We start from the raw sequence: 21,083 nt of genomic DNA, 5'->3' as shown, positions 1-21,083 counted from the left end.
TCTCTCCGGGATATTTCACTCCTGCCTCAGCCCTCGCATTAATCAGAGCAGAGATTACTTTTCCACATGCCAAAGCTGAGCATTGATAAATCACAAATCTGCCCTGAAAACCACAAGGCTTTAATAATGCATGCTGGGTTCCTGCTTGGTTTTCCTTCCTTCCTTAAACCTTCAGTGTTTGTGGCTGGGTCTGTGCGTGGAGGCACAAACATGAGGCTGGAGGCTTAATTTACTGCGAAGAAGGAGAGAAAAATTGAAGCTAGGAATCTCGTGTAATCACGTGGGTGCTGAAACTGGAGAATTAAACATAACAATAATTTTCAGAGGATAAAAATCCGTGAAACCCACAGTAAAGCCCTCACAGCTGGCAAAGCACATTAAGTACCCAAAGCACCCTGGAGCAGGTGCGATTGAGCTCACCCCACTGTATCTAAGTAAAAAAAAAATTCATATTTTTCAAGACTGTTGTTTTTTAACCCGTGATTCCCCAGCCTGGGGTGTCCCGCGGGGGGATTCACCTGGCTGCCGCTGGCAAAGGCAAAGCAAAGCCAGTGGGAGCCGACGGCACATCTTCCTCTCTCCACCGCTTTGCATCCTCCTCCTCATCCTCACCAGCCCATCCCGCAACACCCGCGGTCCTCACGGAGGCACCTCCCAAGGACAGACAGCGGCCGCCGCTCCAGCTGGAAAAGAAAGCACGAAGGAAAAGTGTCGGATGTGATTTAGCCAGGGTTTGCATTATTGTTACTCTTCCGTTAATTACTCAGTGACAAATTGCTGCCGTTCCCCTGCAGGCAGCCCCTCTCTTGTGAGGTTCACCTGCCGGGGGTCCCCCCGCCCATCCCAACGCGTTCCAGCCTCCCTGGGCACCGCAGGGACCTTGGTGGGGTCTGATCCCCCCCAATCCTTTCTGCTGGGCGGAAAAAATTAATAAATAAATAAATAAAAATCCCTTCTCCAGCCTGGAGAACAGCTTTAGCTCTGCCGGCTGTTGGCACGACGGCAAAACCACCCACCCGGGCAGCGCAGCGCCGTGGGACCGCTGACATGTCCCCAGCCCCGCCGGCAGCGGGAGGGGACACGGCTGGGGTGCCCGGGGGCTCCGAGCGGTGAGCCAGATGGCAGCTCCGCAGCGGGCGTGGGACGGAGGCGATCTTCTGCTTTTGAATAAAATGTTAAAAACCAAATTATTCTCTCAGTACATTTCCCCAGAGCCAGCGAGGGGAAAACCCTCCTCAGCAGAGCTGAAGCTGCTTCCAGGAGACCCGAGGCGCCCACCTGGGTGCACCCGGCCACCAGATGAGGAATTTCCCCCAACGGGTCCCACAGGAGCTGCTCTGGGCTCGTTCATATTTTCCACTTCTGCTTTCGGTGCTTTTTCCCCCAGAAACCTCCCAGCCCACCCAGAGCCGGGCTCCGGTGTCCCCGCGGGAGCTGCCCTGGCCCCCGAATCAGCTTGGACAGGGCTTGGGGCAAGCTGGGCTAGTGGAAGGTGGCCCTGCCCATGGCAGGGTAACCGAACGAGATGAGCTTTCGAGTTCCAAACCGTTCCAGGGTTCCACGGCCGGGAATCTCTGATTCCGTGATCTGGGGGTCTCTGTTCCCCACCCCGCTGCTGCTTTCAGCAGTTTTCCCCCCCGGGAGCCGCCGTTTCCCACCGACTCTCCCGGCACGCACAGAGCACCTCGGGCTCTGCCGCCGATACCGCTAAAATCCCATTTTTCACGAAAACGTTCAGGTCTGGGGTGATCCCGGGGAAGGAAAGGCACAGCTTTCCGCAGGGAAGCGGCGCGGTGGCTGCCAAAGCACGCCTCGCCGAGGAGCCTCGCAGCGGCGTGTGGCGAGTGATGCATCGGGCTGGTCGCCGTGGGCTGGGCTGGGCCCGCCGGGCTCGCTCCTCCGCAGCGCAGGGAAAAGCCTCTGGCACAGGGAGGATTCGGGGGCAAACCCCTCTCCGCCGGGAGCGGGAGCTGCCGAGGAGGATGTTGTGCATCCCTGACTCCCCGAGATTCCCGGGTTTGCCGGCATTCCCACCAAAACACCGCAGCCAGGCATGGGAGGGGAGGGCAGCAGGAGCCGCGGGGTGCCCGGAGTGCCCCGTCAGGCGCCGCTCACCTGTGCCCATGAACGGCCGCCCGTGCCCACAGCCCCGCAGGGACACAGAGCGGCTGCCACGGCCACGTCCTGCTGCCGGAGGGGACCGAGCCCAGCCGCCACCACCTCCGCCACCGCCTCTGCCACCGCACGGAGCCCCCGGCCAAGCAGGTGCGGCTGCGTTCCTCCACTTCCTTTGCCCGATTTATTACACCATCATAAAAGCATCCTCTAGCACCGTGACTGCTAAATTAAAGCATTATTACTAATTAAAGCTTTCAGAGCCTAATAATTAATGCCATTATTCGGCTTGGAGAGGGCAATCCCCCCTCGCCAGCATCTGTGGCATCTGCCCCGGTGCTCAGAGGACACCTTTGTCCCCACAGCAGGATGTGACCCACAGCCTTGGCCGCGCACCCCAGGACAGGGCTGAGCCCCAGAGCCACCGATCTGGGGCCGGACCCCCCAGGTCCGCACATGGTGAGCGACCCCCGAGCTTCCCGCTGAGCCCCAGGTCACCTCCCTGACCCCGGACCCTCGGGTGGCCCGGCAGCAGCGATGGCAGCGGCGAGGGGTGGCGCTGAGAGCAGCGGGGGCGCGGCCGTGAGCCCCCTCCCCACCCAGGAGCGCGGAGGGCAGGCCGGGCATCCCGGCAGCGGTGTCCCTCTGCCCGCCGCGAATGAAAAGGCCGAGCTGGGACTTTGAAACTCCAAGCTTTATTGAGTTGCTTCGGCAGCGCGTGCATCACACGGGGGGAGGCGGGAGGCGAGGCCGCGGGGGCTCAGCGGCGGCCGGGGGAACGCTTGCTCCGCTCCCCGCGCCCCGACACGGGCCGGGGGCTTTAGTTGGTGGGGTGGTAGGCACCGCGCTGGTGCCACTGCATGTCCCGGATGCGCCTGACCGACTGGATCTGGGGGTGCTGAGCGCCGAAGTCTGAGCTGTCCTTGTAGTCCCCCTTTTCAAACAGGTACTGGTAGCCCCGGTAGCCAGGGTACTGGTATCCCACCCACCTGCCGAGGCAAGCGGGGAGGGGTCACACAACACGCGTCACCCGGCAGAGCCCAGCCCCGCGGGGATGCTCCGGCACCGCCCGGGACCCAGCCCCGATGCCCCCGGTACTCACGTGCCGCTCTGCACCCGCACGGATGAGACCTTCTCCTGGTAGCCGTGTGCGTGGAAGCTGGGCACATCGTCGTCTATGATTTCGATCTTCTTGCCGGTGAAGCTGGGGTTTTCGTACAGCACGATCTTGTGCTCCTGGCTGTCCTGCAGCCGGGAGAGCAGAGACGGGGGTCAGCGGCTGCCGGCCCCGCGGGGCTGGGCAGGGGGGGCAGAGCCCAGGGCTATGGGGAAACCGAGGCCAGGGCCGGCACCTCGTGCCGCCGCTCCCACCGATGCCGGGGGTGCTCCGCATCCCTCCATCCAGCTCAGAGAGCCGCTGCCTGCGCGGGCACTGCCAGACTTACCAGCAGACGTCCTCCGCTCTGGGGTCACCTGCCACCGCCCCCGTCCCCGCGCCCCCTCCGACCCCCCCACGGCTCCCCGGGCCCCGAGGGCTGGGGCGAGGGTGCGCAGGAGGGGGTGCCCCTCCGCCCGCGGGGCTGGGGAGGGCGGGGGAAGGCTGGGGAAGACTTCTGGCTGCAGACCTTGGTCTGGCGGGTGGGTAGTGGCTGTCTGGGTGCTCTCACCACTTTGATGGGTCTCAGGGAAGTGATGCTGTCGCTTCTCCGGCTGTTGGTCCAGGAGTCCCAGCGGGGGTACTCCCCCTTCTCAAACACAAACTGCTCCCCTTTGCAGCTTGCCTGCTCGTAGCCCACCCAGCTGGAAGAGAGCAGGGGACGCGCTTCAGAGGGGGCGGCGGTGCGGGGCTCGGCCCCTGGCACTGCCCCCGGCGAGCGCCCGGGCTGAGCCCCAGCCGCGTCCCCTGCTCCCTGCCAGGACGGGAGAGGTGCCAGGGAGGTGCCAGCGGGGCTGCGCTGCCTCCGGACAGCAGCGGCACCGCAGGGCTTCCCACTGGGGATGCTCCGACCCATCCTTGGTCCCTGGGGACTCACAGGATCACCCAAATGTCGCGGCTGGCGCTCTGCAGCTGCCCCCGCTGTTCCGGGGCTGCAGGCTGGGAACCCTCCAGGGGTTTTCCAGGGGCTCTCCCTTGCCCGGAGCCCGTGGCTTGGAGAGCACGCACAGGGCCAGCGGGTGAGGAGAGGGCACCAAGCGGGTCCTACTCTCACCTGTCCGTGCACCCAAAGGGAAGGAAACCAAAGTGGGGGTAACGCTGTGATCTGTGCCCGTTCCCACACTCTCCCTGCCGCCGAGTGGGCTTCTCAGCCTGTCCAGGTGACAATGTCACCCCCTGTTCACCCGCTGTGCCCTCACCTGCTGGCAACCCCTGGCACCGGGCACTCCCTGGGGTGGGGTGAGGTGGGCGAGCAGCTCAGCAGTGTTGGCCACACGAAATCCGGGGTACGACGCGGGTGTGGCAGCGGGGAGACCCCTCCTCCCCAGCCCCGTCCCTCCCACGCCCCGCCTGGCCCCCAGCCCCCCTCACGTACGGTCCGGAGTGCACCAGGATGGAGCCCACTTTGTCCACGCCGGCTTCCTTCAGGTTGGGGCAGGCCCCGCTGAGCTCATGGCAGCGGCCCTGGAAGTTCTCCTGCTCGAAGATGGCAATCTGGAAGAGAGCAGGACCTCAGCGAGAGCATCACCCCCTCCCCTGCCGCCACTACGGGGGGCACACGCTGTCCCCGACCGCTGGGGCAGCACATCTGCAGCTGTCCAGACCTCTCACTCTCCCAAAAAACTGCACTCCAGAGGCTTTTAAGGAGTCTGCAAGTGCAAGCCCTCGCTGCCCTGCCTCTGAGGATGTCTCACTCTCGGGTGCCAGCGCTGTCCCAGAGCCCCGCTGCTCCTGGCAGAGGGATGCTCACAGCGGGCATCAAACAGCTGAGGGACTCGGCGACCCAGACACCCGGGGACAGCTCGGGGACAGCCCCGGGGCCGCCAGCTCAGCACAGACCTCGGGGGTCAGCGGGCAGTGGGGACAGATCTGCTGTGTCTGCAGCGGTGGTGGGAGATCAGCACTTGAGCTCTTCCCAACCGCTCCACCTGCACCGAGGATGCCAAAAAAATCCCATTCCCCTTCCCCTTGTCCTGCTGCAAACAGCTCAGCAGCGCAGCCGGCCGCGCTTGGCACCAGCCGGGAGTGCTGGGGGTGCTGGCAAAGGGAGCTCAGCTGCTCCCAGCAGCGACTCCGGGTATGGTTTGGGCACCCAGAGAGGCTGAGGGTGCCCTGGCACCCCTGCAGGGCTGGGCAGTCTCCCACTGACCTTGGAGCTGGCTTGCTGCTGCTTGGAGGCTGGCATTTGGTGCTCGGAAGCCATCATCAGCTGGGTAGTCTGCTGCCTTGGGAGGGAAACTCAGCACGTTAAAATCTGTCTCGGGACACACTGGGGACCGTGCTCAGAGCCCCGTGTCCCTGCCCTGTGTCTCTGCCCTGTGTCCCTGCCCTGTGTCCATCCATACCCTGCAGTTTGCCCAGGGAAGAGGGTGTTGGGAGCAGGGCTGGCAGCAGGATGGGCTCAGGATGGGGTTCTCAGGGATAAACTGGCACCCCAAACCTCCCCAGGCTCAGAGCACAGGCAATGGCCCTCGGGACCAACATTGGGAACTGTGAGCCCAGGAAATTCCTAAATCATTCCCAGTGGAGCCCAGGCCCTTTGGTCGAGGATTTCCTGCTGTCCCTGTCCAGCTGAGAGTCCCGGCCCCACGCGGGTGTTTGAAGGGGCGATGGAGAGAAGCTCTGGGGCTCTCCCCGCCAGCCCCAGCCCCGAGGAGCCTGTGCCGAGCCCTCCCGACTCGGCCTGGCACTGCCACCCCTTGGAATGAGCCCCGTCCTCAAGCCCAGAAGGACCCTCAGTATCTGAGCAGCTCCAAAACAGGTGAAAAACTCATTCCTGACAAAAAGAAGCGGAGCCGTGGCCGGGTGGTGATATCCTGCTTTGGGCTGCGGGGACGGGACTGTCCCCGGCTCAGCCGCTGCCCACACCCCGCTGGCACCGGGAAGGGACCCCGGCCCCGGGGATCGGGAGGAGGCTACGGCAAAAGAGAGGACAATAAATAGCAAAGTCTTACCAGTTATACCAGTACCCGCTTGAGCCAGTGACGGGCTGGGGCCGGGAGGTGGAATTTATACCGAGCCGCAGCAGAGAGGTGCCAAAACTATTTACAAAATAGTTAAAGCCTGATTCAAAGCGAGAATGCTGGATTAAACCCCAATGAAAACCAGGGTCAGCTGATCCGCCGCAGCCTTTGTCTGCCCGAGCACCAAGCCCGAGTTATTTCATTACCTGTCACATTCGAGTCACCCGCTTTGTCGGGTTGGTGGCGAGGAGATTTGGAGTTTGCAAGCATCAGCCGAACGCGTGCCAAGAGCCGGGGCGGGCCTGGCCAACAAAGCCCCGCCAGCCCCGCTTCGGGCGTTTCGGGGCCAGAGCCTTGATCCCCCCGCCCGCCGGGCAGCAGCCCCGGACCTGCTGAGCTCGGCTCTTCCCATGCGCGATAAAACGCCTCAAAGCGCCGGTGAGCGTCTGGCTTTGCCCGTCTGCAGCCCGGGAGCCCCTTCCCGACACCGGCCCGGGGCTTCGGGGATGGGCAGGGGCTGGGGCAGCTCCCGGGGTTTGGGTGTGGGGCACTCAAGTGTCGGGTGTTGGGCTCCTCCGCCTTTTTGGGGTCCCAGCCCCACGGGAGCGCAGCAGCAGCTCAGGGGCCCCTCTGTGACACCGGGACAAAGCTGAGGTCACCGGGGCTCAGCCTGGGACACGTCCCCGTGGCTGGGATGTGCCTGGATGGGCAGCACAGCCAGGGCTGAGCTGGGGGCCGAGGGCAGCAGCAGAGTCCCTTGGCTGGCATCACCCCAGCAGCTGAGACAGGAGGCTGCACGGGGCTGGGGGCTGCAGAAAAGGAGCTTTCACAGAGGGGGAACACTGTCAGACTCGCTGGGTGCTGTGCAGTACCCACAGCTCCCTTCACCCCACAGAGGAGCTGGATTCACCCCAGCAAGTGTCACCCAGCATGAGCAGACCCCAGACCTGCTCCTTCCCGCATTCAGCACCTCCCGAGGTCCCACAGGGTCCCTGCAGCCCCCCCAGGGTCCCCTCTGCCCCAGCCCCTACCCCAGGCTGGCTGCTCACACCGTCACTCACAGGCTGTTGTCACCAGAGCCCACCCTGGCAGTGACATGTGTGGGGGGGTCAGTCCCAGGCTCTGTGGCTGCCCTGGCTCCAGGGGATGGGAATTCCAGGGCCAGAGGGGCCAAGGTGACAGCACAGCTCTGCAAGGAACCCATCAGGCCATGGATGTGAGCAGGCCAGGCTGTGAGCAGGAGTTTCCAGCATTCCCAGCCCTTCCTTGCCTGTGTCTCCTGCTGCAACCCCACAGATGGAGCCAGTATTTCCTTCCCCATCTCCTGGGTTAATTCATTCAGGTTCTGAGCCCAGGACCCTCATGGACCTGTCCCAGGTCCCAGTGCAGGGCACTGCAGCCCCATCCTGTCCCCTCAGCACCGCAGCAAGGGGCTGCCACAGTGCTCAGCGTGGCTCCTGTGATTCCCTCCCTTGGCTCTGCTGGGCTGGATTTAGCTCATCCCAGCCCTGGTGCTGCAGCTCCCCGGCTGTGGCAGCCCCATGGAATGTTCTGGAAGCAGCTTTTGCCATCCGGGGCCAGGCACTCACCTTTCCCAGCCACCAACCCCCAAAGGGAAAAGCTCCAGGGGGGTTGCTCAGGGACCTGCACAAAGCCCTCAGTGGACTCAAGCCCATCTCCCATCTCTGCCCCGGCCCTGTGGGTCCCCAAGAGTGGCCACAGTGCCCCAGGGGAAGGGCAGTGCCAGGGCAGCTCAGTGCCCCACCAGCCCCCTGTGGCACCCCTCAACCCCCCACCTCTGCCCCCAGAACGGCCCCCCCATGTCACAGCTCGTCCCCCAGGAGAAACCACCCCAGGACTGTGGGAATCTTCCTTGGGGACAGGCAGGAGACCCTGCAGGACACTGAGGTTGGGCACAGCCATCCCTCCATGGGATGAGCCCTGCTTGGAGTGCACGACCCAGGGCTGGCTGCTCCACACATCCCCCCAGCCCCCTCCCTGCCCTGGGACTGGCCACCAGCCCTGGGAGCGGGCAGGAGATGTTGTGGAAAGGGACAGAGGCACTGGGAAAACGCTGATGCAGCAGCACTGGGGGTGATTTTTGGAAAGCTGCAGCCTTTATGTAACACTGCAAACACTGGCACTTCCCCCTCTGCCCTGTGCAGGGGGTGCTGGGCACGGCCACTGCCCCATCCCCATCCCCATCCCCCTGCCCCCCTCCCCGACCTCCCCCAGCCCAGGACCAGGCAGGCACCAGCAGCCTCCATCTCAGAGCTTTATTGAGGTTTTTGCACAAAAAACACCACGGTCACGGCATCAGCCGGGGGACCCCGCGAGCGGCCCCGGCGGGGGCTGGGGGTCCCTCAGCTGTTCTCGAAGCAGCCCCGCTGGTGCCACTGCTGGTCCCTCACACGGCGCACGGACTGGATCAGGGGCTGGTTGGCGTCCCACTCGTTCCAGTGCCGGTACTCGCCCTTCTCGAAGACGTGCTGGCGGCCCCGGTAGCCGGGGTACTCGTAGCCCACCCACCTGTGGGGAGCAAGGCGGTGCTCAGCAGTGTCCACCCCACACCCCCTGGAACAGGGGCAGTGTCCCTGTCCCCATCCCCATCCCCATCCCCATTCCCGTGTCTCTGCCTGCCACAGCCAGGTGATGCTGCCCAGGGCCACTGGGGTGTCACCAAGTGCCACCTCACAGGCTGCAGCTGGGAAATGCTGTGCCAGGGGCAGATGGAGTCCGAGGAGAAGGGACCACAGCTCCACTGTTCGGGGGGTGGGTTAGGGCAAGGAGCCATCATCCAGCCCCAGGGACACTGCCATGGTCCCTATAACCCCCTGTGGGCCAGGGAAAAGGCGGCAGCAGGGAGGGAACAAGGGACAATGGGCATGAGCAGCACCACGGGAGCAGCGGCCCCACTGCAGTGGCTGTGCCAGGCGCCCCTGCCACCACCACCCTGGAGGGCCCAACCACGGACAGGAACCTGTTGGGGTGTCCCCAGTGTCCCCTGGATCCTTACGTTCCATTCAGGGCCTTGACGCTGGCCACGCGGTCCTGGAAGCCGTGGGCCCAGAGGCTGGGGACGTCGTCATCCACGATCTCCATCTTCCTCCCGGTGTACCCCGCGTTCTCAAACAGGTGGATCTTGTGGTCGGCGCTGTCCTGGGGGAAAGGGCGGGTCAGGGGCTGCCCCCAGCCCCGGTGGCCACCCCAGCACAGCCCTACTCACAATCTGGAGGGGCCGGATGGACATCAGGCTGTCGCTGCTGTGGCTGTTGGACCAGGAGTCCCAGCGGGGGTAGTCGCCCTTCTCCAGCACGAACTGCTCCCCAGCATAGGCCTGGCGCTCGAAGCCCAGCCACCTGCAGGACCCCAGTGTCAGGGGGATGCTCTCCCTGCCACCCCCTGGGGCTGCTCCATCTTCCCCACCCCAAACTTACGGGCCAGACTCCACCTGGATGGAGCCCACCTTCTCCATCTCCTTCTCGGTGATGTTGGGGAGCTCCTCTGTCAGCTCACACCTTTTCCCCTGGAAATTCTCCAGCTCGTAGATCGTGATCTGAGGTGGGGAGAGACACTGTCAGCCAGGGGAACACCCCAGGAAATGGGGGCAGCAGTGGATCAAAGGGCTCTGGCCGTGTCCCTCCATCCTGGCCATCCTGTGCCGATGTCACTCCTCGCCCGACAGAGCCAGGCCCTGCTGCTGTCTCTGCCCTGACAGATCTTAGGGCCAAGCTCTGGCCAAGGGTGTTTGGTAAAGCACAGGCTGGAATTTTGTCCATGACAGGCTGAAAACCAGTTCAAACACAGCACTGGAAACACGGAAAGTTTGGGCTAAGAGAATTCCTGAGCCATGGGCTGCCTCTCCTACTCCCAGCCTGGCCCTTGCCCATCCATCCCTTATCACTGCATCCTCCAGATCCAACCATCCCCTTGACTTGGCCTGGCACAAGCTCTTTGTTCAATGTTTTCTTCTAAACCCTGCCAGCTGCAGAGACCCCAGTGCCTCCCCAGGCTGCCCTGCTCTCAGCAGAGCCTCGAGGCCGAGCTGCAGGACGGGTTGGAGCCAGTCCCAGTGGTCAGAGCGTGGCACTGAGCAGGGCCCAGGGTGCCCAGCACCATTCAGGGACCAGGAGGGTCAGTGGGGTGACCAGGCACCCCCTGGCACTGTCCCAAAGGGGTCACAGCTGCCACACCTGAGCCTGGGCCAAGAGCAGAGCCTCCTGCACACACCACATAATGGGGGGCTCAGGGGACAGAGGTGACACCCAGGTTCCTCAGGATCCTCTGTGCACCTCAAAGCAATAAACAGCCCCAGCTCCTGGCACCCCTCTTTCCCACCACTCCAGCCTTCCCTGTCCCGGAACAGCTTTGTGGGAAGCCACCACATCCTCTCCTGACTTTAAAAGCTGATTTACTTTCAACCAAGCTATGAGCTGAATCCAAACCTACAACGCACCTGGGGAGTTTCAGTGCCTGGGCCCACAGCTGATCCCGCTGTGCCAGGATGCTTCAGATCCTGCATGAAATCCCTGGGCAGCTGCACACCAGCCTGGCCAGCCAATGTCCTTGGCAGCCAGGGAGCAGCAGCAGCAGATCCTCAGCTCCAGCTGCTGCCCAACCTGAGCCCCCCTGGGTTCAACACCAGAGCGGGGCCACCACCCACTGCTGTCCCCAGCAGCAGCTGCAGAGCTGGCAGTGACTCCAGCACCGCATCCCACGGCTCCACCCAGCATCCATCCGTAACCAGTGTCCCCAGTACATCCCAGTATACCTTGTAGTTGCCACCTCGCTCGCCAGCACCCTCCCCAGTCGCCATCTGCTCGGGGGGACTTTGCTGCTCGGTCATTGTGCCTGGAAAACCCAAATTGCAGGAAGTTAAGGCGGGAGGTGCCGGGATCTACGGCCGGTAATGAAACACAAAGGATGAAGCTGGCACGGAACAGCAGCACGGGTTAGCACAGACCCTGATGCAGCAGCTGTAAATCCCACGGATGTCCAGGCTAGGAGCAAGCTCTGTTATCCATCCTCCTCTCCCTCCTGCACATGGGCCCCAAATCCTCACCCAGGCACCAGCAGGACTGAACTGAGCCATGTCCCAAGTGCCACGGAGCCCTCTGCCCGGGGCAGCTCGCCCAGTTACCACTGAACTCCCATCTCACAGCCTTTGTTCCCAGCAGGAATTTATCAGCTTCCAGCTGCTGACATCTTTCCCCACAACATAAACCTGACACTTCTCCCTCGCTCCAGCATCCTGGGGGACACCAAACCCAGCAGCTGGGGCTGGGATGGTGGTGAGAGCCCCCTCCTCGCTCTCCAGGAACATCCGCAAAACTCCGCTCCAACACTGGAACGCGCCACGCTGACAAGGGGCTTAGGAGACCAATGAAGGAGTTTGATCAACGTCCTGAATCAAACCCTTCAGCTTCACTTCTCATCACGCACGAGCCAAACCCTCCGCTGGGGGACTCCCCGACTGACAAACACAAATTCTTTGAGAAAGCCCCTTCGGTCCCGCCGCTACCTCTCCGTGTGGTTCCGCTGTGCTGGGCGGCGCGGGCGGCCCCGCTATTTATGGCTCGCTTCTGAACAGAACAGCAGAATTCCCCGAGCGCTGATACAGCAGCTGCGTCCACGGAATTCCATCCATGAGATTTCATCTCAATAGCGCGGGCGCGCAGCGAGCTATGGAAACGTCACTCGGATTTCTCGCGGCCGTCCCTCGGACACGGGCCGCTCGATTTACAGAAGATTAACGTCGAAATTCGCATCAGCACGTTCATGCTGCTTCTTGCCAGGTTCTCTGGAAAACTCTGCCATCAGCAGTTCACGGGAGGGTTTAGCCTGGAAACCGGGCGCAGCGTGAAGCAAAAACCAGGCGAAACGTCCCCGTTTGTGTGGGCTCCAGCGCGAGGTGTGACACAGGGCTGGGGTTGGCTCCGGGAGCTCAGCAGAAAGCTGGAGCAGCTCAGGGTTTCCAGATTGGCAATCTTACTTGAACTTTGGCCCCAAGCAGATTCTCTCTGTTAAGTCTCTTTTCTTTCTGTGCCCCCTAGTCTGGCTCCCTCCCCGGCATTTCCCAGGGACACGCTGGGAACACATCCTGGGGTGTGTGAAGAGGGAATTCTGGAGCCTGGCACAAGGGTTTGTCCATCCTCATGGACACAGGATGAGGTAAGGGGGGGGAGCACAGCCCTTCCACACCAGGCACCAAACTGGGAGCATTTCACCTGCTGGTAGTGGCCCTGATTCCCTTTTCAGGTATCAGAGTCCCTTCAGACCCAATCCATCCAGATTCCTCAGGGAACATTTCATTCAGCTGCACATATCCCCATTTTCTACCCTTGCAGGTTTTTTTCTACCTGCTCTGAGCGTGGCTCATCTTGAAACCAAGAACTACCCATGAAACCTTTACTGAAACTGCCAGAAAAGTGAATCCCCTGGGCCAGGCTGGGTGAACTGAAGGGGAGAGGGATGGAAACCTCTCCTGTTGTACGTGTTAGAACGAGGCTTTCCAGCCCCATCCCAGCCCTGCTCTCTCTGGGTGATGCTCCAGGCCTGGTGTGACAGGGATGACCCAGGAGGCGTCTCCAACTGAGTCTTCCTCACTCTGCCCATCCTGTGGTTCCTGAGGAAGGTTTGTTGTCCCCATCAGAGCTGTCCCACAGGTGCCACAGCTACGACAGGCACAGACTGAGGAGGAATGGATTCATTTCTGTCTTACCAAACACAACATCACCTGTCCTCAACCAATTAGCAACACAGATTTTCCTGTGCCAGTCCCTTCCTTCCAGCATCCTCATTCACTGAGCTCTGTCACAGCTGCAGGGCCCTGGATCTGCCTCTCCCAGCTCTCCACACCAACAAGGCAATTCCAAAAACACGACAGAAGGGGCACTGGATCTCCTTGATGCCTCTCCCAAACAGACCTCAATTTCCTCTCGCTGTCAGCCTCTTAAATCCCTTTGAAAAATGACTGTTAGAAAATAGATCTTTTTTATTAATACCTGACAAAGCTAAACTGGAACTGTAATGGTACAGAACAAAAAATACAGTGGCCAGAATATCTTCATTCCCCAGGAAACTGTGCAATACAAAAGACAGGATTTCTATCACACAGTGTTACTTACTGTGACCCACACTGACAGACTCTATAAGGCTAAAGTGGAACAATATAAAAGCTTCATCTCCACAAGAGCTCCTTCAAAACCAGATTTGATCTAATTTTGTTTAATATGGAATGAGAGAAACCCATAAACCACCAGACCTCGGCTCTCCTCCTGTGCCAATCCCACCAGAAGGACCAGAAGTTATTTCAGACTGTATTTCTGCAATACATTTATGCTTGGGAGAACAGGACAGCCGTGGAACAGAGGTCACCATCAACTTGGGAAGGATTCCCACCCTCCACCCTCTCCACTCCCAAGGTGAGCAGAACTAGGCCTGGACTCTGCAGCCCCTGCCAGAACATCCCCAAATCCCATTAAAGCTCCATGGAGGTGTTTTCATACAATCACAGGATAGTTTGGGTAGGAAGGGACCTTAAAGCTCATCTCATTCTTCCCCCCTGCTCCCCCAACCTTCCACTAGACCAAGCCTTGTCCAAGCTGGTCCCAAAATCCTTCACCTCCTAGAAGTCCATCTTTAAAAGGAATTAAAGCAAATACCTGTTTCTCCTTCTCAGCTCTGGGCTGAAGGGATGGATCCAACACCTCCCTCACTTGGCTGCAGCTGCTCTTGCACCAGGGTCCTTGGTGGAGGTGCAGACACCTCAGGCCCACAGGGAGCACAGAGTTATGGTGACACCTCTGTATTTCACTGGAATAATTTGTTTTACCCCCAGAGCTTGGGGACAGCAGTGACAGCGCTGAGGAATTTGGCCCAGAGGTTTTGTACCTGGATACACCTCGTGAGGCTGAGCCACACCCTGTGGCAGCACCCCAGAATTGCCCATCTCCTCCTGAAACACAATAACCCTGCAGAAATCTGGGATTTGTTGTTCCAAACCTTTTACAGGTCACACTTTGCATTCCCAAAGCTGCCCCACCTGCATTTCAGTTTGCAAGTAACTTTGTTTGCAAACAAGGAACAGGGTGAAACAAACTTTCACCCTGGGAATAATCCTGTGGAAAGTCTTGGAATGTCAAAGGTTGGAAAACCAAACATTGCTTCTTTCTCTGCAGCATGTGAAAGGCTCTGGTGGATAAGGACCAAACTGAAGATTCAGAGATGCTAAAAAGGTGAATTTACAAGCAGAAAAATAAAAAGGAAGAAGTCCACAAGTGGGAATTCCAATAAAAAGCAATGGAGCAGCCGTGCAAGTCCCTGACACGCCACCCAGAGCAGGGATCGCTGGGGATCATGAGAGGAGGGCAGTCAGAAAGTGTTCCTGAACCCCACAAAGCACAACATCCCACCTTTAAAACCCAATATTGATGTGGCTTTTTTACACAAGGAGAAACAGCTGAGGAGCTGTGAGGGGAGAGACAAAGGGAACTTCCAGGGCCTCCATCACCTTCAGCATCACTTTTTGGACAAGAGATGAGTCTGCTCCAGGAGTGAAGGAAGCAGCACATCTGAAGGAACCTTAGAGCTCACTTCCATCTCCAATAAACAGCAGGAAAAAGCACATGGCAACAAAAGTGAAAGCAGAAAAAATTCCAAGAAGCATTATTTGGAATTAAAATAGAATTATATAAAGTGTATTACAGTCTGTTCTATCATTTAAGAAGTAATAACATATTTATATATCTTTTATTACAGAGCAATAACCCGAAGAGAAGGAAGTAGATATTTAATCCATGTACAATATAAAGAAATAACAGAGCAGAAAAAACACTTTCCCATTCAACAACATTCTAAAGATGCTCTTTAATTAGACATTTAAGCATTAAACATTTCTCAGTAGTAGGTTAAACTACTCAATACAGTAATTTCAGTGCATTGTCCAAGCAGATGTGGAAATGCAAACACATTCAAGGGCTTTGTGGAAACCTCGTGTCAATCCCCTCAGCTTCCTCAGCACAGTTACAGAATTTCTGGCCTAGACCAAGAACCAGTAAATCCTCCAGCTGCTGGGAATGCAACACTGTCACCTGTGGAAGTGGAAAACCCAGCCTGTGAGGATGTTCCTGTGAGCAGGGACTTGCCTGGTTTCTGGGTGTGGGAGGCCCCACTTGGTGTGAGTGAGAAGAACCATCCTCCTCCTCCTCCTCCTCCTCCTCCTCACCTGCAGTGCTGCTCAGGCTGGCCCAGGTGAGCGTCACACGTGGGACACACCCCCAGAACATACCCCAAAAACCACACCAAGAGTCACCTTTCCCACCAACATCTAAAGGAGAGGGAAGGAAATCTGTGCAAGGTTTTAAAAGGAGCTGGTCAGTGGTGGTGGCTGCACTGACACGGCCCATCCCCAAATTCCATCAGAATCCTGGGGATCACTGCTCTGTGGGGAGCAGAGGGGCTGCCAAAATAACAGTGGCAACAGCTCCCATGAGAAACAGGGCAAAACAACAGGGAAAAGACTTTTACATCAGACAGACGTCTCCATCTCATCTCCAGGGAGCACAGGGAGCTGCCACAGGAATAAAACCCGGGAGCCAGAGATGTGCAGATGGGACTTGTCTCCTGCCATCCTGCTGCTATTTCTTGCAGACTGGGACTGCAAATCCCCCCCTGTGACTCCTCCTTGAGGTGAATTGGCACATGGTTTTGGCAGCTCCAAGCCTGACAGACAGCAGCCCGGGCAGGCTCCGCGGGAGCTGCGCTCCCGAAACGCTGATTGGGAAAAGAGACAAAAGGAGAAGGAGCTGAAGTGCTGGTGCTTTATGGTTTGTACCCACAGGAGCCCCTCAGCAGGACGTGGGGAGTGCAGCCCAAGCAGCTCTGCCAGGTGAGGAGAGCTCTCCACTCCCCCTTTTCCCTCTTCCACCTTTTCCTGGTTGAGCCTGAGGAACACCTGGAATCACCTGGGCTACGCTTTTAAAGGTTACTGAAAGAGCACTTATCTGGGGCAAGAATCGAGTCTGTCTTCCATGGCCATGGTGGTTGGTGTTTCACAATCAGTGTCCAGAGACAGGGAATATCTGAGAATTAGGGATACCCAAACACCCACGTGGTCCAGGAGATCTCTACTCCGCTATCAGCACGTCTTGCCAAAGGAAAGACAGGAAATCATCAGAGAAACTGAAGATCACATTTAGGTTATCCCACAAAATCAGCATAAAAATAAAAACTTAAACCTGGTATTTACAGATTAACAAATAAAAATATGAAGTGGGACTATCTGAACTGCTATTAAAGTGACATTCAACAATTAACTGGAACCCTGATATGAGTGTAACATCCTCCCTCTTCCCTTCCTTTTTTTGTTATAAAAACAGTATTTACATATTTTTACTTTTTTTTTAAAGAGAACTGGTTGACATTATTGCTTAATCCTTTTTAGGAAAGACATTCCAATGAAGCAATTATTCCACATGCTGACAAAACACAGAATATACCACTTCAAGAGTGACAAAAAATTAACATTTTGTTCATCTAAAAATTATCTCCATCTGCCAGGTCAGCAGATCACATGTAAATACAAGCCAATCAAAAATACATTTTACAAAAAAATAATCAAGTTTCCTTTTTCAATATGGCAGTAAACATGATTTGTTCTTCCACTCTCACCTTCCACAAGTTTCATTCTAAATAGGAGCTTACTATTTGTTCACCAAAAAAAAAAAAAGAAAAAAAAAAAGGAAAAAAAAAGATAAATTTGATTAAAATTATTATTTTCATAAACAAACACAAAACTCAGCCAGACACATCTCCCAGAGGTGAACACCTACAGAGTCTGTTCCACAGCAAGGGGAGTTCCCTGGATCACAGCACTCCCAAATATCTCTGTTTTCCAAGACTTTCTGAGGTGCTAACTGTGAGCCAGGGGAGTTCTCCTGCAGGCAGATCTGAGGTGCCACTGTCCCCCCAACCTGACAGACACAGCTTTGTATTTGACTATGAATTGAAGCAGCTTTTCTCCACAAAACAGGAAGGCACCATGCACAGAGCAGTTGAGGCAGGAAGCAAACAGCAGCAACATGACATGGGGGTTTAGGTTCAGATGAGTTAAGGCTTCTGTTAAACTTCTTTATCTTCTCCCAGTTAGAATCACTGTCTGGAAAGGAAAACAAAAGGAAATGTGTGATATGGTCAGGCAGCTGCAACAGGAACCCCCTTGAAATGTGTTTTCTGTTGCAGTGCCACCTTGGTCTTGTCTGTTTAATGCATTAAATGCTTAAGAACCACTCAGAATTGTGCTGAAACCACACAAAGTTTTCAAACTTTGGGAAATCCCAGCCCCACCAGAGTGAGGGTTATGAAAATCAAATGATGTGCAGAGAATCAATGGGACTGGGAGTGGAGGGGCACTGCCCTGTTTGCCACCCCTGGTGCACAGGGCAGGGTAAGGGCAGTGTTGGTGGGGCCACAGTGATGTTTTTTCCTTTAAGGATTTGTGGGTATTCATGAAACAATTTCATTACATTAAAAACAGTAAGAAAGGTTTCTGTGATCTTTGTATGCTTAAAGTTGAACCAACACATCAAAGGAAATGTGAGTTTGTCACTGCACTCCTGCACTCAGCAAAGGCCCCCTTCCTACCCAAGTACCTTTTCAAACCTGATTCTCATAATGGCTCTGTCTCTTCTTTGACTTCAGCTCTTTCAGCCACTGAGGAGACTTTTCTTCTGACCTAAGATATAAAAAAATAAAAAATAAAACCACTCTTTATTCTTTCATTATGAAAACTCCTGACGGAAACAACAACAACAAAAAGGAATGTACAGCTTGTTGCATTATTTCTCCTTCCAGCAAGAAGAGCATCAGCCTTCTCCTGACGCTGGGACTCTCTCACCTGTCCTCCTTTTCCACACTGGAGGGCAGCACTCTGCTGCTGGGAGTGCCGAGCTGTGCTTTGGGGGATTTGAAGAGCTGAGCAGAGCCCATGTCACCAGTGCTCTCAGACTCCTGTCTTTTCCGCAGCTGGGCCTAAATATCAAAATAAAGAAAGGGGTTCTTTTAAAGCCAGCATCCAGGCTTTTTATTTTTATTTTTTTTTCTCTTGGAATGAAGAATTGATCACTCCAGATTTATAAAAACAAAAAAAAAATCCCTGAAATGAGTGAGGGAATTCCTTATAAAGCACTTGTAGCTACTGAACTGGTTTATCTGCCACCTCCTGGGCTCTGCCTGAGCTCACCTTGAGAACAGAGTGATCCATCCCTGGGAACACGGGCAGTCTCTGGGCTTGCACAGAAGATGACCTTGGAGTGTGCTGGATCTTCTCTTCCTCCTCAGAATCTTCCTGTTGCATAGTTTTCTTCTCTTCTAATTAATTGTTTAAAAAAAAAAAAATAAAAAGAAAAGCAGAGGAGGAAACCATGAGCCAGCTTTTCATCTCTTGTTTGAGATCTCTTCCCGCACTCAAGCAGGAACGAAGGGCAGTATTTAAAATACGCCTTTTACAAACTCCTGCCCTTGCACCCAGGTACATCACAACCAATTATTCCAGGTAGTTGAGGGGTTACCTGTGGAATCTTTGAACATCCAGCCATTATCTGGTTCTTCTGTCAAGGAAAACCTGTTCTCCAGGTCCAGCCCTCTGCTCCTGCGCAGCGAGTGGGACGCGGGTGCCCGGCACCGGCGCTTCTTGCTCAGCTGCACCCGAGTCTTGAGAGCACTGGAGTCCAGGACAGCCGTGTGCTGGAGAAAAAACAGACCTGGGAATGAGCCCCACCTCCTCCACAGTTAAATCCCAACCCACTTGATTGCATTCATCAATTAAAATAAACATCTGCCTGACGATTATTATTGGAGTCACTTACAATCATACTAAAGGGAGTGCATGATGAGGACATGGACATCATGGCTAACTGGGTGTAATCCTTGGATCTCTCTAGGCTGTGGATGCCTGAGTTGCATGAATAATTTGCACCAAATTAATATAAAAAATAACTGCAGTAATCAGGAGTTTGGTTCCTAGAGTGTTTTATGAATACAGGTCTTGCTAGCCAGTAGCAGCTGAGGGAAAATCCCAAGATTGGGATGTTAAAAGAGCAACTACACAAAATTCTCTTGGAGTGCAGAGCTGCAGCTTCCCTGACAGCCACAAACACTCAAAGCCACTCACCAGCAACAAGGACACTCCAAGTTTAGTGTCACAGCATTCAGAAAACTTCTGTGATCTGGTTACACATCCAATAAGCAGTAACATTTACAGAGCAAAGCAAGGAGCTGTCATTTATTTACTTGCATAAAGCAATTTGCTGTTACAGATTTGCTTGTAACCACCAAATATCCCTGAGTCTCTCCTTCTCCAGATGTGGGTTTACTCCTTTTTTCAAAAGATTTCAGGTCAGGAATAAACTACTCATCACACAGCATTTCCCAGCTGCACTTGGAGCTAAAAATGTTTTTACAGAGACATCTTAAGTGGCCCAGGACAAAACAGAACCTTCTGGAAGTGCTCAAACACTGTGTGGATGTGGCATTTGGGGACATGTTAATGGTGGCCTTGGCATTGCTGGGGGAACAGTTGGACTCAATGATCTTACAGAACTTTTCCCAACTAAACCCAGTTCTTGCAGCACTAGACCTCATTAACTGTGTATGGCCAGAAACTCCTGGTCTTAAGCACCATCTGCAAGATTCTTCACTATAGAAAAATCCTTTAAAATGCAACTGTGAGCTACTACAGAAAGAAACCAACGGTGAATAAAAAAAATATATTAGTGAAGGTCTTTACAGCCTTAAATCTGCATGGCTGATAGCACAGCAGGCACTGGCTGCTTGTGTTACTTAATTATGCTTCCAATGTTCACACCTGGAAGTGTCTAAGGCCAGGTTGGATGGGGCTTGGGGAAATCTGGTCTAGTGGGAAGTGTGGAACTGAATGAGCTTTAAGATCCCTTCCAGTCTGGGATTCCATGATTGATTATCCAAGGCCAGCAGCTTTACAGAACCTCTCAGAACCTAAACACCACAGAGACTTAGAAGAACTCTGCAGTTTTGATCCCAAACTTCTCAGTCAGGAAAGCAGCTGAGAAAATTCAGTGTGTGAAAGGCAGGGCAAAACTGGCTGCAAAGTTTCCAGAAGGAACTGCTTTGCAGGGATTAACTGAGGGCACACACGATGGCAACTTACATCGATGAAGGAGAAGTAACTCTTGTCCTCAGGGAGCGTGTCCCCTGTAGGAGGCAGATCAGCCCCATCAGTGGAGTCCATGTCCGTGCTGGAACGGTCCAGGCTGGTGCTCCTTTGGTCTTTGGAGAAGTCATGGTGCTCAGGCAGGGAGGGTGGCTCTGTCTGCGAGGACAGCGAGGACGGGTGGCTGCCCGGGGGCTGCTTCCGCCCCGACACCACCTCATTGTCCAGGGAAGGGGATTCTCCCACAAAGCTGCAAACAGAGCAAATGCAATCTGTGAGACTTCGGGGCAAACAAAGACCTGCAAGGCCAGGCTGGATCACACGTGGTCAGCAGGAGTTCAATAGAAGTGGAACACAAAGTCTGAGCACCAGCAGCAGGGTGTGGATCACAGCCCTCACACCCCTTGGATTCACAGTGTGTTGGGGACTGGGGTGTATTCCAGCCAGCCAGAGCGTTTTTTCCTCCAGGAATGCTGAGCTGAAGAGAGCTGAGCACCAGGTGGCAGCCTAAGGCAGGGCTCCATGGGCAGAGCTCCTTGTGCCTCGGGAAGGAGGGCAGCAGCACCTGCTCCCCAGTGCTGGGATGCTCCCACTGTATTCCTAAAATTCCTCCTGTGGCCTAGACTGACAGGAATGAGCTGCAGGGCGAGGACTGAAAGCT

General features: G+C 56.0%; 3 protein-coding genes across 16 annotated transcripts in view; all 3 read right to left on the bottom strand.

Moving 5' to 3' along the window:
* Positions 1–2,799: 2,799 nt before the first annotated feature.
* On the bottom strand, positions 2,800–6,504 carry CRYBB2 (crystallin beta B2). Its single transcript, XM_033518234.1, has 5 exons — positions 6,441–6,504; positions 4,647–4,782; positions 3,741–3,915; positions 3,218–3,360; positions 2,800–3,104 (listed from the first exon to the last, which is right to left on the bottom strand). The coding sequence occupies exons 1-5, from the start codon at positions 6,502–6,504 to the stop codon at positions 2,936–2,938; spliced, it is 687 nt and encodes a 228-aa protein (XP_033374125.1). The 3' UTR covers positions 2,800–2,935.
* Positions 6,505–8,495: 1,991 nt separating this feature from the next.
* On the bottom strand, positions 8,496–15,874 carry CRYBB3 (crystallin beta B3). Of its 5 annotated transcripts, XM_015643985.2 has the most exons (7): positions 13,899–14,012; positions 11,756–12,075; positions 11,006–11,085; positions 9,672–9,790; positions 9,461–9,593; positions 9,251–9,393; positions 8,496–8,763 (listed from the first exon to the last, which is right to left on the bottom strand). In XM_015643985.2, exons 2-7 carry the CDS (start codon positions 11,889–11,891, stop codon positions 8,598–8,600), a joined length of 777 nt encoding a protein of 258 aa, XP_015499471.1. In that variant the 5' UTR covers positions 11,892–12,075; positions 13,899–14,012; the 3' UTR covers positions 8,496–8,597. The 5 variants fall into 5 exon arrangements, with proteins under 5 accessions (XP_015499471.1, XP_033374109.1, XP_033374108.1 ...); XM_033518218.1 differs by lacking the exons at positions 11,756–12,075; positions 13,899–14,012 and adding an exon at positions 15,763–15,874; XM_033518217.1 differs by lacking the exons at positions 11,756–12,075; positions 13,899–14,012 and adding an exon at positions 14,649–14,839.
* KIAA1671 (KIAA1671 ortholog) overlaps positions 15,071–21,083 on the bottom strand; it is a 64,960-nt gene continuing 58,947 nt past the window's right edge. For 6 of the 10 annotated variants that reach the window (XM_033518215.1, XM_015643981.2, XM_015643979.2 and 3 more), the window contains 6 exons: positions 20,420–20,672; positions 18,804–18,978; positions 18,476–18,603; positions 18,131–18,264; positions 17,886–17,968; positions 15,088–17,392 (listed from right to left, as the gene is read on the bottom strand). In XM_033518215.1, the coding sequence (XP_033374106.1) occupies positions 17,890–17,968; positions 18,131–18,264; positions 18,476–18,603; positions 18,804–18,978; positions 20,420–20,672 (769 nt within the window). In that variant the 3' untranslated portion in view covers positions 15,088–17,392; positions 17,886–17,889. Of the gene's footprint in view, positions 17,393–17,885; positions 17,969–18,130; positions 18,265–18,475; positions 18,604–18,803; positions 18,979–20,419; positions 20,673–21,083 lie in introns of all 10 variants that reach the window. The other 4 variants (XR_004499600.1, XR_004499601.1, XR_004499598.1 and 1 more) reach the window with 4 other exon arrangements.

Source organism: Parus major, chromosome 15, assembly GCF_001522545.3.
Source record: "Parus major isolate Abel chromosome 15, Parus_major1.1, whole genome shotgun sequence".
Classification (NCBI taxonomy): Eukaryota; Metazoa; Chordata; class Aves; order Passeriformes; family Paridae; genus Parus; species Parus major.
This window is presented reverse-complemented; position numbering and strand designations above follow the sequence as displayed.

Excerpts from the sequence above, each read along its gene's own strand:
- CRYBB3 (XM_015643985.2), bottom strand. The coding sequence starts at position 11,891 with ATGAAATCTCATGGATGGAATTCCGTGGACGCAGCTGCTGTATCAGCG. Across the intron at positions 9,791-11,005 it reads AGCGAGGTGGCAACTACAAG|ATCACGATCTACGAGCTGGA; the intron begins GTATACTGGGAT and ends TCCCCACCTCAG. Across the intron at positions 9,394-9,460 it reads CCATCCGGCCCCTCCAGATT|GACAGCGCCGACCACAAGAT; the intron begins GTGAGTAGGGCT and ends CCTTTCCCCCAG.
- CRYBB2 (XM_033518234.1), bottom strand. The coding sequence starts at position 6,504 with ATGCTTGCAAACTCCAAATCTCCTCGCCACCAACCCGACAAAGCGGGT. Across the intron at positions 4,783-6,440 it reads GGGTGACTCGAATGTGACAG|GTCCTGCTCTCTTCCAGATT; the intron begins GTAATGAAATAA and ends GCTCTCGCTGAG. Across the intron at positions 3,361-3,740 it reads TACCCACCCGCCAGACCAAG|GACAGCCAGGAGCACAAGAT; the intron begins GTCTGCAGCCAG and ends TCCCGGCTGCAG.